Genomic DNA, 15516 nt, shown 5'->3' on the forward strand with positions numbered 1-15516 from the left:
GTCGAGTAAAAAAGAATGGAAGCTCAAGTAGAGACGCAACCAATCAGATGGTCGCACTTAAACGGAAAATAGCATCATCAAAGCCATCGCTGACGACGTCGGTGCTAATTAAGGAGAGCCGAAAAGGTACGACAGCAAATAAAAGCCATAATTCCTAAAAAGGATTTTCATTATATAAAAATCCATTTTTCCAATTTTAATGAAGGCCTAATTTACACTTCATTCATGACCTGCGAGGCTCCAGATGGCTTAAACGAGTGCACGTCGATGTTTGCTTGCATTTTCTTTTTCATGTATACACTCGGGCCTCGTGTGTGGGCATCAGGTGCAAAGTGGGTTCAGGTGTCGGGTGAGTGAGGGGCGGTCCAGAGAGAACCATCACACGCTCCGATGCAAAGTGTTTGTTGTTGCTCGGGCCAGCTTCTATGAGTTTATGCATGGCGGCGCGCGCACACTCTTCGACATGCGCGACACCCAAAAAAACATACTTCACACGCCGGACTCCGGCCGACTTACAGAGAGCCACTCGGGAGTTTGGCTTAATCTTTTAAGAGGAAAAGCAGATTGCGGTAAAGAAATGAAAGCAGAGGGGATGCGAGCGCATGCCTATGAATGCTAATTCAACTACAACTCACATGCAATGGCGAGATTAATACGTCAGTTGAGTATTTAATGTGTGGTGTTAAAGCGCTGACCTCGGCTCTTAATGCAGAATCTGTTTGCGACTTAAAAGGGAGTAACTGGGAAATTATGATGATAATTCTTAATGCTACATCATGGGAGAGGCTTTGTAATACTTTCTTAATGAACAAACACTGTGTTGAGGTATTCATCCATTTTGTTAAAAATAAAAATAAGATTATATAATATATAATAATCATCATCATCATAATACTAATAATAATATAAAAAAATTGATTCTAAAAAATTAGATTTGTCTTGATAAAAAAAATAAAATAATTGCATATCTGGACCAATTTACTAACTTTGCTCTTGTGTCCAAATTTCAACCTATAAAAATGCACCTCACATTCCATTAACAATTTGATACTGTATAATTTACCCAATTATAAAATTAGAAAAATAACAAACAAATTTGTTTCAGAGCTTGGCTGATTTTGTTATTATCTGCCATGCCAAGAAAGTAATAACAAACTATTATATTGCCTTGGCCAGCTTCCCCCCCCCCCTCCCTTGTTTGTCTGGCGATGATGCAATTTCCAACAAACTAAGGCCTTCTACTATTGCCTGACTGAAAATTGTACAAAGCAATAACTTTGGCCTTAGCAAAGTTATGCAACTTCTTTGAGTTCCCATTGTTTTAATCGCTTTGGGCTCTACCAGTTGGCCTTTTTATGATTCATAACCAGAGGTTTTCTTTTTGGGGGTGGTCCGGCCCATTAATGTGCCTAACTCAATGAATCTTTGGCAACACTTCTGTAGATTGTGTAAAAATACGATCATTGACAGATGATCTACTTGATGAACACACCCTAAATCACAGTTCAAGAATTTTTACACAAATATGGATCATATTTTCATTTTACAGAGAGAAGTGAGTGAATTTGTCAGTTTTTATCACAACTGCCTGGATTTAATTGCCGTCAGAGAAATACATAAGATGCAAAAATACGGGACATATGAGTCACCTATCGTAAATAGAAAATTATTGATTTACTCCACAAAGCTAGCGTGTGACAGTATTACTCCAAAGAAACTTTGAGAACTTTCTCAGAGTTTAAATCCTTGTGCAGTTTCTTTGTCAGTGTCTGAGTGACACATTTGCTGCTCAGCTGCTCAGAAATGCGGCGCTTTGATTTCTCATGCCATTAATTTCAACATTCACACTGACAAACAGAAGTTTGAACCATTAGCGCCTGGTTTCCGCCCACCGCTGACTCTTAGCATGTACGATTTTGAGAATATCATCGGGACTCATTTAAATGCATCGCAAAAAAACAAAAAAAAATCAGTGGGCAAGTCTGATTAGAACTTTTACAAGAGCATCACTTTGTGAATAGATAACTCCAACGACGACAACGATATATGGGGTGTAATTTACAGTCTGAGGCTTTATTCCATACTGTGATTCACACCGGGAAGAGAACCCCCCCCACCCCACCCCCACCCATATATTCACTCTGTTATTTCAGCAAACAAAAGCTGGGCTCTCGAGGCCATGGGTGGATCCATGAAAAGAAGAAAGGAGTCCTGCTCCTGGTCCAGCTGAATGGGGCCCTTTCACACTTTGAGAGGCCTGTTTACTCTCCCCCCCCCTAATAATGGCTCTAATTTTCTGATCATTATTGAGTAATTCCGTCTTCCCCCAAAACTCAGCGTTTAGCATTTTGCTCATCACTCACGGGCACGTATCTAAAGTCTCCGGCCCCCGTTACAATAATAATGCACATTCCTCACTTCCTGGAAGTCCATCGGGCACCTGTCCTTTCTATTAGTGCATGTGTGAGACTATATATATGTACTATATATGTATATATGAATGTACACATATATACATATACACAAAAGTATGTGTGCACAAATTCATCATTTAATAAATTTACAGAGAGAGAGAGAGAGAGAGAGAGAGAGACAGAGAGAGAGAGAGAGAGAGAGAGAGAGAGAGAGAGAGAGAGAGAGAGAGAGAGAGCGAGAGACACAATCAATGCTCGAACCGCCATTTTGTTTTGGACCTGACTAAATGTAATAGGACCATTGCTGGGCCAAAAAAAGCAAGGGAAAGTAGAAAATATGCTTTCTTTTTCTTTTAAAATAATCTCTCCTCACACAAAAACTGAATCAAAGATTTGTTTCAACATTGAGAGTCTCCAATTTCTTGCAAGCCATAGGTGTGAAACATCCATAGGAGAAATGGTAAAGGGGTGCGAGAGATGCACAGAGTTGAGAAACGTAAACAAAGCAATGGCAAGCCCAAGTGATGAAATGAGAGCGAACGTAAGCAAGAGAGAAAGCGGGAGAAAGGATCAGAAGAAGAGAAGTTGGCAGGGACTGTGTGTCGGTTTGAAAAGCTGGCATCTTCTAAACGAAGCAGCGGCTTCGGGTGCCAAATGCTGCCAAGCGGCGCCACTAGCCTGAATATCTGCCCTCCCTCTCCCTTTGTTTTCAGCGTGGCATTCTGCATCAGCTTTATACCAAGCTTTTCTTCTTACCTTATATCCACGCTCTGCATCGTCCTAAATCCAATGACGGACATTTATTGCCGTTAAGATAGAAGAAATGAACTAGAAATATTTAGGATGATTTACTTGAATGATTACATTTGGTCTGTATATTATTATATTTATTTTTTTCCTGAATTTAAAAAAATAATACAAAATAAAATCTGCACTATTTAATGTTACGGTGCCATTTTCTGGATGCAGAGCGCCATTCCAAAACACCGGGCTGGCTCGTCACGCTCTGCTCCACCGGACCGAGAGAACAAGGAGTGAGGGAGCCTGATTAGAAAGGAACGGCTGGGAAAAGGCAAAGACGTTGGTCTTTGCTTTCTACTCATGGACTTCTTCCCTCTCTGCCTGTTTGCCGACCCCGGGATCAGAAAGCGGACAAGCCGAGCTGCCCCTCATGCTTGGTATGTTTTTAGCGGCCTGGCGCTTGGACAGAGAAGGCGCAGACTAGTCATGCAAATTCCCACGCGGAGACAACAAAGCAAATCATTTGCTACTATTTTGTTATTTAAAAATCCCTTATAGTCAAATAAATGCACCAGTATGAATGAACACAGTTATCTTATTTTACTGAGCGTGTTAACCATTTATGTAATAAATAAATTGCGATTAAACACATTTGGTAATTGAGTAAAAAAAAAATTCAGATTGGCGCTCAACAGCATAAGATGAGCATAGCATTTATTCATTAACCTTAATTATACAAACAATTAGAAACTACTGTACAGTGAAATTAGGAAATAAAGGTAATCCAATAATCACTTTCTGCTACAGCGGGTTTTTCTATTTGAACAAAAACTTGACCTTTGTTTCTAAATTTAATTTCATTTAATCATACACACGGCATTACGTGGATCGGGTCTTCTTTTATTCACTAAACTGGATAATTACAGTGCATGTGAAGCGGCTTGGGCTTCCAGCAGTGTGTCGACTTGCAGTCACAGCGACGGAATATTGCAAAGGAATGTCGCGTGTAAAAAAAAAAGAAGCAGGTCACAAGATCTGCATACATACGTTTTTTCCGAAGATTTATTCCGAGAATTCATAATCCGTTTACCGTTTCCTGCTGCTCTGCGCACGGCGACACAGTCAGACAGACACACACACTTCTCTGAAAAGAAGCCAAGTTTTGGGGGCCCTATGCAACGCTTTTTCAGTGTCGCCGTCACTCTCCCGCCACGGAGAAGTTCGGCCTCCATTGGTCTCATTACTCAAAAATGACAAGACGAGAAGGAAACGTGTCTGACCAGCAGCGTTTTTGAATGCGGGTTCCGTCGGTGCCAACACGCCTCATCGCTCCGTGTGCACCCCGGTTACGAACCCAAGCCAGAATATCGGCGCTCTCGCTTCCAAACTGTCCACATAAAACACGTTGGTTTTGGGAATGTAAATGTATTTTTATCATAAGTAATGAAAGTCAGACAGCTCGGACTCGAAACATGACTAATGCTGGAACTCTGTGGATGAGTAAGAATGACAAATACGGAACACTTTGCTCGGAGAACATGACCTGATCTGAGCTTCTGGGCCAAAGCGGAGCCCGAATGGTGAGCCAAACGTTACTTTCCATAAACGTGTTCAAAGACAAAACTCCCGCCGCATGTCCTCTACTTCACACATATTGCGGAATGTTTTTTTATTTTATAGTCTTCAGATGCTAAATAAGTGAGGAGAAAATAAATCATGGCCATGTATGTATTCATCATAAGAAGAGGGGAGAAAAAAAAAATAAAAAAAGCCGCTTTGCTAGTGTAAGGTTGCAGCTGCAGCACACAAGTGCCGATCCAACTGCTGTTTTGAGCTGCTGGAGCTATTTTAATGCGTCCAGTCACGCAGAGTGTAAAATCCTCGCTCGGAGGGCGTGATTCTCGAAATTTTGGAAAAACAAGCAGAGAAGCCACCACAGACGAGGGGTTAAACCGAGGGAGGATCTGCTGTCCTGTCAATCATACCACTTGAAAGCAGAGCCTCCCCTGCAGCTGGCGACTGTGACATCAGCGGGACAAGAGTGCTGAAACACTTTCAGCACGAGCTGGCCGGGGGGGGGGGGGGGGAAGATGAATGTGGTCCAATCATCAGGCCTGGCAACTGATAGCTTCCGTAAAGACGCGGACAAGCTGGAATCAGGCGCTAAGAATAAAAAGTGTCAAATTGCTGCATCAAAGGTAAAGACTCGGTTTATCTTCTTAGAATTAATTTTAAAAAAATCACTTTCTGTTCTCATTGTGCAAGGAAGCCTGCAAAATTCTTCGAAATAATAATCAAAGCTATTTATCCAACAATGCTTACATACGTCTTAAATACAATTCACGTAAGCACCCGGCAGAGCCATGACGTCTATTCCAGCGCATGCAAGCAAGCAAAACGGCTTGTGACTGACTGGGCTGGCGGATTCTGGCACTGGGTAAATAAAGGCTTTACTCGAAGGGGCACCAGGCTGCGCTGGGAGCTAATCTGAGCCGCGGTTGGCCACGGCGCATTGTGGAACAGGAAGAGGCGCTCACGGAGGCCCGGCAAACTCAAGCAGTGTTACACACTGGGCTGAAAAGAGCCTGGCATGGGTTCTCTGTCACAGAGGAAGGCTGCACCTCCCTGCCAAGTAGAAGAATTAAGGCCCGGTAACTGTAGGCCAGTCTGGGGTAAATGAAACTGGGATCATAATAAAAGGGCCAGCGTGTGTGAGTGTGTGTAAAATTTGCAAAAAAAAATTAAATCCATGCAAAACCAACAATGCACGTTTACTGTTTTGTATTATTTTGATTGATTGCATTTATTTTAACAAACAGCATTTAAATATGAAAATAATGCTATTTAATTATTATTTTGACTTGGTTCGAGATGCACGTCAAGTAAAAATGATAATTTCTCAAAATAGATACAATGAATACCAAAATGGAATTTTCATTGCTTTTCATTTTTGCATTTGCGACAAATAAACGGTAAATATTGTAATGGCATTTATCTGTACCATTAGTTCAGATGGCAATGCTGGAGTAAATTAATTTTCCATATTTTCCCCCATTCTTGAACTAACTTCAATTCAAGTCTGTTTTGAAGAGCGGAAGTCGAGGTGTGTGTGAAGGGGTGAAAGTGTGTGTATGAGCGCGTGCTGGCTGCAGGAGGGAAAAAAAAAAAAGCTGAGCTGGATTCATTCAGGCTGAGGATACAGACAGGCGGACTCTCCCTGTCTCTTAAACTACCTGGGATCAGGCCAGCTGTCACTACGTTCTCCCGCCCGCCACACACACACAAATAGAAAAAAAAAAAAAAGAAAGCCATGCACATCACACTGCTACTGATACACACCAATCTCATCAAAACATTCACATGGATTATAGACACATGACATACTGCTGCGCGCGGGCACCCAAATTCACGCATACACATGCATGCACACGCAGATAAACAGGTCTGCAGATGCTTATGTTTACAGATGGCGCACGTTTGGATTCAGACAAAATTTGCGCGCAAATACTCCAACAAATGTACCCATGCCAACACGTCCCTAGGTAAACACGGCTTTTAATCCCGACTGTTAAATTCACAGAATCTCTTAAAACCAGAAATACATATCAATCTCGTGTTTAAGATTACGCCGCGCAGATTGTTTTTGTGTGACGACGCGGACGCTAATTAGCGACTGCAAATCATTTGCATACCTGGTGTGTGGACGAAGTAGGCCAGGTAGAGGTCCAGCTCTTTGACCGTCACTCCGATGTGGTGCGGCTGGACACACAGGCCGTGGTTGGAGCACTGGGGCGACTTGACCAGCCGCTCGCCGTCCGTGCTCTCCAGCGGGCTGCCCTTGAACAGGATGACCATCACCAGGTCCAGCCTCCACACCTTGTCGGCTTGACGGAGGCAGTCGATGCGGCGGATCTTTCCTTTCTGGTCGGGGTTGGACAGCACGCAGCAGGGAGGCTTCTTCCCCGTGATGGTGAGCACAAAGTCCTCGCGGAACTCGGGCCGGATGTCCTTGCGGAGCTTGGCGAGCAGGCGCGAGGCCCACTTCTGCTTGATCTCGGGTTTTTCTCCCAGCAGCTCGTCCTTCACCGCGCGTTCTTCATCCTTGGTCATCCTCTTTTCATGCTTCTTGAAGTACTTGCGCTTACGGGCCTGCAGGTTGAACCAGGTGTACGAGAAGGCACGGACATGGGGGAGGAGGGCCTCAATGAAGGGATGAAATTCATCCTGGGGAAAGAGAGGAGAGAAGATGTTTTTTTTTATTTTAGAACAAAAGGAACACATATGCAATTAAAATCCAGAAACATGCATTTAACTTAAATGACCAACAACACATTGTCAAAATCACAGAACAGTATTAAAATTCCAATAAATTAAAAAAAAAATCATTTAAATTGGGGGTAAAAAAATCCTTTGGTTCCTTTTACACAACTAAATAAAAAATAATCCAAATACAAAATGAGTCACTTCAAAATCTGGGAAATGTCAGCCGATGCACACTTGCTAGTTTCTGCAGTAAAAGAGAAATGATTCTGCTGAACCATAATACCTTCACTACATATCTCTGGGCAACAAAGCCCAGATCTCGCCATAGCGTTCCCGTGCCAGCGTTGCCACACACCGGTCGCTCAGCATCGCCAAGTTTTGCCGCCACAAGACCACTGTTGAAATGTGCTGCTAAAAGATCGGCCATACCATTTCCTGTCTGTGCTATCATGCAAAGGAGCTCCGAGCAGCCTCACATTTCCACAACAAACTGAAAGCAAACACAAATTGTCACAGAACACCACACTGCAAGAAGAAGACAGACGGCCTGGTAGTTACCATTTTGCACTCTCATCCTAAATTTGGCACAGCGTTTAAAGTGAAAAAAAAAAATCTCCTGCAACAGTTTTTTTTTTTTTTTCCTCACACGCTCCCCAATGTAAAGCAAGTGCTGGTTTGGCAAAGAATGGAGAATTAAAGGCGAGAGAAAAAAACGGAGGGAATGTCAAAAATAATTAGCAGAATAAGCCGCAGTGGCTCCGATTTTTTCAACAAAAATTCAAGCGGGAAAAAGTTCAGGTTTCACTGCAATAAGAAACTTGGCCAGGAGGTCATTTGGCAAAAAAAAGGACTGTCCAGTAAAAATAGAATAATTAAAAGTATTGCACTGTGGGATAGCAAAAAAAAAAACAACAACAGAGATGATGCACTTAAAAAATTCAACGATCCGTTGTGCATCCCCCCCCAAAAAAAAAAAAAAAAACTTGGAAAAAAATCCTTGGCAAGGAGTAAATTGGTAGTGGTGTCTGTTCTGATCCCTGGGCCCGGTGCAAAACACACACACATACATACACACAGAGGCAAGAGGGGGGGGGCAGGGAGAGCACAGCCCAGAATGAAGGGGGGGGGGGGGGGAGAAAAAAGAGAGTCGAATCAATGTTGGACGAGCGCATACGACCGCTGGCAAAGCCGAGTGCCGCTTCTTTTTTCCCCTTTTCTCTCCAACTCTCTCTCTCTTTCTCTTTCTGTTTTCCCGCTCGCTGTCTCTCGTCCTCGCCGCGCTCTTTCCCCAACCATTGCTTGAGCCTTTGCCAGCACGAGTAAGGCCCACCTATTTGGCAACGCCACGCCTGTAGCTCAGCCAATGCGTTAGCTTCAAGAGCTGAAAGGGAGGGAAGAGAGAGAGAGACAGAGGGAGAGGTGCATGGTGGTGGGAGAGAGGAAGGGAGGGTGGCAATGAGATGGAGAAAGCAAGGGGGGAGGGGGGGGGGGGCTGAGAGTGTGCAGCCTTGTCCAACGTCGTGCAATTTGCCAAATCGACAAGTTCCACTCTGACACAGAGACAAAGTTCAGGGGAGTAAGTCTTCCCTTGCACCAATCTCCCCCGCAGCCTCCATGTTTAGTATGGCTGCCATCACTCCCCCCCCCGCCCCCGCCCGCCCTCTACCAGGCGCCCTGCTTGCATAATGCCACCTTGGCAGAGGATGGCACAGAGACGGACACACAGCTTCAGAATCCCTCCAGACCAGCACCACCCGCAGCTGCTCGTGGGTTTACCACAGCAAACAAAGAAGGGGGGAAACAAACCCAAGCCAGCCCAAGCTCTGACTGTGCACACACCAAGTCACATACGCATGAATGGCCAAATGATTTCGAGGCACCGATACAGTCGGGGGAGGCGCGCGAAAATGCAGATACGGTAACAGATTTTTCGGAGAAAGGCAACAAGGGAGGGGGGGGGGAAATAAAATTGCCTCGGCTGTTTCCACACAAGATAAATGCTCAGCAGAGTGTGATGTGCCGCCTATGAATCTGGAAATTACACACATCCTCTGAATGTCCCATGACAATTTTTGGGGAACCAGTTTGGGAGCAGCGCCGGCTGCCGTGTTGCCTCATCGCCAAGCAAGTCATTTACGGTTGCACCTGCATTGACGAGAGCTAGTCTGAAGGTATAAACTGGTTCAATCCATATCATAGATGAGAAAAAAAAACATTCAAGTCTGTCCGGTCCACTGCAAAGAAACAACCCAGGAAAAAAAACGGTCAACAGACTGCTGGAAGCAATAATTATAAAATACATCTGATGTTACAAATGGTTTCCTGCGAATGTCAAAATGTCGAAAATCGCTGTGATTCATTTTCATTAGACTCTGCTGACTCTTGCAAAAGTCCAAAAACAACATTGAGGTCACATGCTGCGGTTTGCTTGAAATTTTCTTTTAAACAGTAGAAATGTCGATTTGAGCAAACGCAGGAACTTATATGCGTAATGCAAGGAATTATTGCGATTCCAAGAGCTTCACCAAAGGGCCACAAATGCAACACGGGCCTGGCGGAGAACTGACTGACTCGTCACACCTCCACATTCATCTTCACTTTCCTTCAGTCTGACTGATGCCAAAGTCGATAAAGCAACAATAGACGCCAATAAATAAAAAGGGATTCACAAGTCTCATTGTGAAATATGTGTGGCGCCAAGGTGTCTTCATAGACAAATTCAGATTTTTTCCTTGCCAGAAGAAAAACCCGGAACCTCTACGACATGAGATAAACTGGCACTTGAATACGATTCCTGTGTCGGCCTTTCAAACTAAATGACGGCTTTCTGCCAAAATGCAAATACGCCACCATTCAAATGTCACAAAAATTTGACTTCAAGAGAGACTGTAGTCATTCTCCTTAGTCATACTACTTGCCTGAAAACATCACGTAAGTGCAAAGTGCCAAACCTTGTGGGAGTAAAATGACAAAGTGGAACCCTTCCGTGGGTGAGCGTTAGATCAGCGTGTCTACTTTGGGTTGATCCGCTCAATATGGTCCTGGAGCTCATAGAAACAACACATGGAAGGTGACTTTAGGTTAATCCCTCTACCTGGGAATTAAATTAGGCCAAACGCATTGAAGATTTCATTTGGATTTAGCGTCACTTCCAAACAGTGATTTTCCAATATGATTTTTTTTTTAAAAGCCTAAAAATAACAGTTTATTTTCATCTCAAATTGACTTCAGGGTTTGTGTCACACTGTTTTTAAATCAAATATTAAGATAAATTCATTGTTAGACTGAAATAAATTACATTTAAAACGCAGCCCTCAGAAAAAAATACCCATTTCTGCAAACGGGAACACAATATATATTTTTAATATACATAATCGATTATGTGCCGGTAAAACATCAAGAGCATTTGATTTTTTTTCCCCCTCCTTCCATGATTTAAGGTTTTTGCCAGCGACCCCAATTGATGCCACTACATAAACGCGCTCGTCAGTCAGCGCGACGCAACACACACACTCACACACTTGCAGATACGCACCTTATGTGTGTGTCATGAAAATGATTCGCGTGTTCATCTGCTCCGTTTCGGTTGTCACGGTGAAAGCTTGCATAGCCAGAAGTCCGCATTTGTAAAAACATTGCGCTTCTGAAATATGCATTACCGTGGAATGATGGCTGCGGTGTACATTACGTGAAAAACAAAAATTACTTATTCGATATTTGCTGGATTCAAAGCGTTCGCGATGATAGCTGATTTATTTTTTATTTTTTTAAAGCGCGAGGTGATTTCTTTTCTTTTCTGTCTTTCTTTTTATTCTCTGCACGTCTGACCGAGGAACGGGTGCCAATTTGGGATTAACTCTTTCAGTGTGCAGCGGAGAAGTCGAACTGCGCTTGTCGCCTTCGTGTTGAATTAAATACTTCCAGTATAAAGTCACAAATTGTCATTCTTCAAAATGATCATGTCTTTTTTTAAGTTAAAATATGAATGTGTCGTGATTTGAGGTAATTTCCCAGTCATTTTGATATGAAAGCATCCTGCAGGAATAAATGATTCACTTTATTTCCAATATTATATGTAAAAAGCACGCAAAATATCTAAATTAGTTTTCATGCATTTATTAAATCACAGGTGTTTCTATTAATTTAAAAACTCCAACCTTTCTTTTTTTCTTCACAAATATTGAACCAATGCATTCCTTTTTGGGTTTCCTTCACTTGTGCTTACATTTTCCTGCTAAATAAAAGCTATTTTTTAATTGTCTTAAGAATTTATACCCATGTTCTCCATCATCCCTGGGTAATTATATTCGCTCAAATCAGAAACAAAGTTTCGCAGGTCCACAATGGCTCACTTGAGGCCTCTCCACCCTTTTTTGTCTCTTTCTGTGTCATTTGACCTCGCTGAGGTGGCACTGCATCTCATTAGACCAATTAAAACACAGGCTGCACGGTCCTTCATTAGTGCAGCTCAGTGCTGGTGGGACTCTGTTGTCCCCTCCAGTCCCTGACCCCACACAGAGCATGACCACATCCCCTTGACCTTAGCTAACTGAGAGCAAGTACAATATAGCTAGCAGGTGTGTGAAGAAGAAAAAAAAAAAAAAGTTTTTCCAGGGATCCTGCGTATTTAGAACGGGCTTCACCACTACTACTACTCTGGTTAGTCATCACATGATTTTAAATTAGGGGGCAAAAAAAAAAAAGTAGGCCAAAACAAGCCGCACTCTGTTGCTGTGGCAAGCAAGTTAGGTATTAACATCCTGAATGGCTTGTACTCATCTGAGTTGAGAAAAGCCGCACCTTGCTATGTGTGAAAAATCTGCAAGCAATTTGCGGTGTCTGCATGCTAACTTTGCCCAGGGTGGTCCACGGTCCAACCAACTGAGGAAGAGGCACGCACGGCACATTCCAGTCCGACAAAGAGGCTCTGATGCATCTGAAATTCCCACTTTGTCCTATTTCCTTCCCCATTAAGTGGAGCGTTACAATCCTTCAGCAGGTTGGCATGTTGCGAGTACAAATTCAACTTCAGAAAAAAAAAGCTCATTAGAAATTCACCTTTCGACCTTCGCATTTCTACAGCCTCACGAGACAGTTCATTAGGAACACCGGTTGAAAGCCAACAATCAAAAAAATTGGACTTGGGTCAAAATATCAGAAACTTGATGATGATGCAATGACTTTCTCTCGTAGGAATGATTCAAAATGAAGGATCACGACCTTGTAATGGCTCTCATTATATGATCCAGATAATATACAGGTAAGCTCATTTAATTACGGTCCATGCCTCATGATGTTTGTAATTTGTTCACGTGAGTCACTTGGCTGACTAAATCGGAATGAATTGTTAAATATAATCGTTGTGGAAGTAAAAAAATCAAAATTCTAATCCTCCCAAAGTGGCCTGGTAGATGTGACAAACTTCAAAAACCAGATTTTAGCAGACTTAGGCGGTCACTGGGCGTTTTTTTCACATTGCGGCTGACCTGCAACAAAGGAAAGCTTTGGACCGATTTATAATTATTCGGCTGTCCGTTTTAGAACTGATCATCAGTGGTAGGAAGCTCGGTAGCCTTTTTCTGGAAGGGCATTGTTACAACACAACCACCCTGTGCATAATTAGAATTTTTCTTCGATTGGAAAAGATCCCAATGTTCAAGTATGAACTGGCTTGAAAAGGAAGCTCACTTTTCTTTTAAGAAGGCCGATGTCACCCATTGCTTTTGGTAAGTGCTACGCTAAACGATAGCCCCAGCTTCATCCGCAATCGCTCACATTGTGTGGAAAATGCATACTTGAGTCTTTTTAATGAGTAAGATGGCCTTGTCTCCACCTTTTCCCACTTGCACCGTGTTTGACTGATTTATGAGCAAGCATTAACACTCTATTAGCACTCCTAAAAGACATTACACCTTCTTTTTCCATCACATTGATGGATACTTAAGGCTGGCTCTTGTTATTGGGCTTTTTCCTCTCTTAAGTAGGGAAAATGCTTTTCCTCATTTAAGTTTGGACCGTAACTGTGCATTCTGCATTTTCTCGCCCCGGCCTTTTACCGTGGCGTGACGATTAGCTTGAAATATTAAACTTAATGGTAAATGACTTATCCCGCTAAAAGCCAAAATCGTTGGCGGAATCCGGCGTTTGTGCCATCCATGAGTCATCAATTTAGTTTTAGGTTAGTTATTTTTATATTTAATATTTGCGGTGAGGCACGATTAATCGAATTCAAATCGACAATGAAGGAGAATGCAATTTTTTAATGACAAAGGCAGCTGCTTAATTTTGATTGGTTGATAGGATTTATTTTTATGTCAGACTTTGAGATTGTGAAGTTGCTGTAATGAACGATCAAAAAAATGGAAACTGTAGAAAACATTTGAATATAGTGCAATTGTATTAACCTTATTGGAATTCGGCAAAAAATCCTCGGAAGTTCTCCAAAAAAAAAAATGGCTGACCGTAAATGCAGAGACATATGCAAAATCACAGACCAAGCCGAGAGATAGAAAATCTTTTGTCGGAATAAAAGCTGCAGGAAAATAAAGCCCACTGCTAATGCGGCGTTGAACGCTTTGCAATCAGACAAATAAAGGGACAATCTAGCACACAATCAAACGAGAGATTTAGCCTGCACTCCTGCCAACAGCCAGGGAGCGACGGAACAAGGGGACGCACTATCGACTACACCCCCTCTTTTTCTGTCTGTCTCTCCAGTCCTTCCTCTGTGCCAGTCTGAAAGGCGCGATGCCAACCTCTTCCACCATCGGGCACGCTGCCCTGCCCTTTATGCAAATGCTTCCCTAACTCGCAACCCTCCACGTCTGCGCGCGGCTTCCCGAAATCTTTCAACGCGAGGCATGTTTAAACCATCGGGGCGGTTGTTAATTAAACCTGGTTCGCATCTCAGGTGTTGCCTGGATGAAGCCTGTAGGCCCTTCCCTCAGCGGGTATACAAAACACCAACCAGGGGCAAATATTTAACAGAGGTGTGGTTGCATGTGTCTGTACGAGCCCTGATAAAAGGCCAGAGGGGAGTGGAATGAAAGGAAGAACAAAATTGCAATACATTTACATTTATTAAACTAGGGGTGGCATGTGTTTGGTTTCATTTTGTTACACAACGGAACCATGACACCATTTTTTTTTCTATTTTTGGATCATTTAAATGAATATTAGACAGTGGAGGATATTAAAGAAGTCTTTTTGGTTTGCATCCATTTCAGTGATGGAAACGGAAACATGCTAATGCTATCAGCTTTGGCAAGTTGAGACAAAATCTTTTTTTTTTTGCACTTCAGCTGCTTCCATTGTTCAAAATGTGCTTCCCGGGTTAATTTTACGGCTTACGCGAATAGTGTTCCCATCGAAACTATTTGGTATAACTTGGAATGATTTATATGTTGCAAAAGTGTTGACATATTGGAAATTTTGACCCGAGACATGACGGACAAATTGATTCAGTTCGCAGTTGTTGAAATTTGTTTCTGTTAGCAAGAGATAAACATTTTTCGGTTTTGCATTTTGCTCACTAAATTGGAATCAAACTATGAGCTTGAAACCAAGGTATGTAACCAATTCCTGAATTCTGGCTTAGCGTCACACCCCTAATTGCTACCTTACATCCTGACACACCACAAACACTATCCATCACTACCAATCTGGTTTACATCCACTGGAGTTTTTTTTTTTTCTTATGAACACGTCCACTGCACACTAGAATCAAGTTTGAGATTTTTGCTATTTATTTAATTTTTTTAGACATTGAACACAACTGAAATCTGCAACTGCAAAAATATACACAATACATAATATTATTCTTATTATTTTATTTTTTAATCAAGCAATATTTTTTATCTTATTTATTTTTTTCCAAATTGTTTAAGAGATCATTTCATGTTTTTTCTGCTAGCACAAATTTTCATTGGACTCATCCCAAATGTGACTTTTACAGTGTTGGCCAAAAACTTGAGAAACTAATGATGACATCATCACCAGTGACCGCACTGGAACAATCTAACAAAGCTTAAGAGCACATTTAGCGTTCATAACAGTTCAGTTAAATTCCACATTTGTGAAAACTATCAAGTGTGCGCCT

The 15516-nt window shown here is 42.3% G+C and overlaps 1 protein-coding gene and 1 long non-coding RNA gene across 18 annotated transcripts in view; one reads left to right on the forward strand and one right to left on the reverse strand.

The window, feature by feature from the left end:
* Positions 1-15516, reverse strand: part of nfixb (nuclear factor I/Xb) — an 87135-nt gene that overhangs the window by 51518 nt on the left and 20101 nt on the right. For 6 of the 17 annotated variants that reach the window (XM_049743895.2, XM_049743892.2, XM_049743898.2 and 3 more), the window contains one exon: positions 6848-7379. In XM_049743895.2, the coding sequence (XP_049599852.1) occupies positions 6848-7379 (532 nt within the window). Of the gene's footprint in view, positions 1-6847; positions 7380-7701; positions 7949-7976; positions 8724-15516 lie in introns of those variants that run through there. The other 11 variants (XM_049743894.2, XM_049743899.2, XM_049743906.2 and 8 more) reach the window with 9 other exon arrangements.
* On the forward strand, positions 2622-8330 carry LOC125983094 (uncharacterized). Its single transcript, XR_007486628.2, has 2 exons — positions 2622-3283; positions 3384-8330. It is a non-coding gene; the product is annotated as an uncharacterized lncRNA (long non-coding RNA).

Source organism: Syngnathus scovelli, chromosome 16 (genome assembly GCF_024217435.2).
Source record: "Syngnathus scovelli strain Florida chromosome 16, RoL_Ssco_1.2, whole genome shotgun sequence".
Lineage (NCBI taxonomy): Eukaryota > Metazoa > Chordata > Actinopteri > Syngnathiformes > Syngnathidae > Syngnathus > Syngnathus scovelli.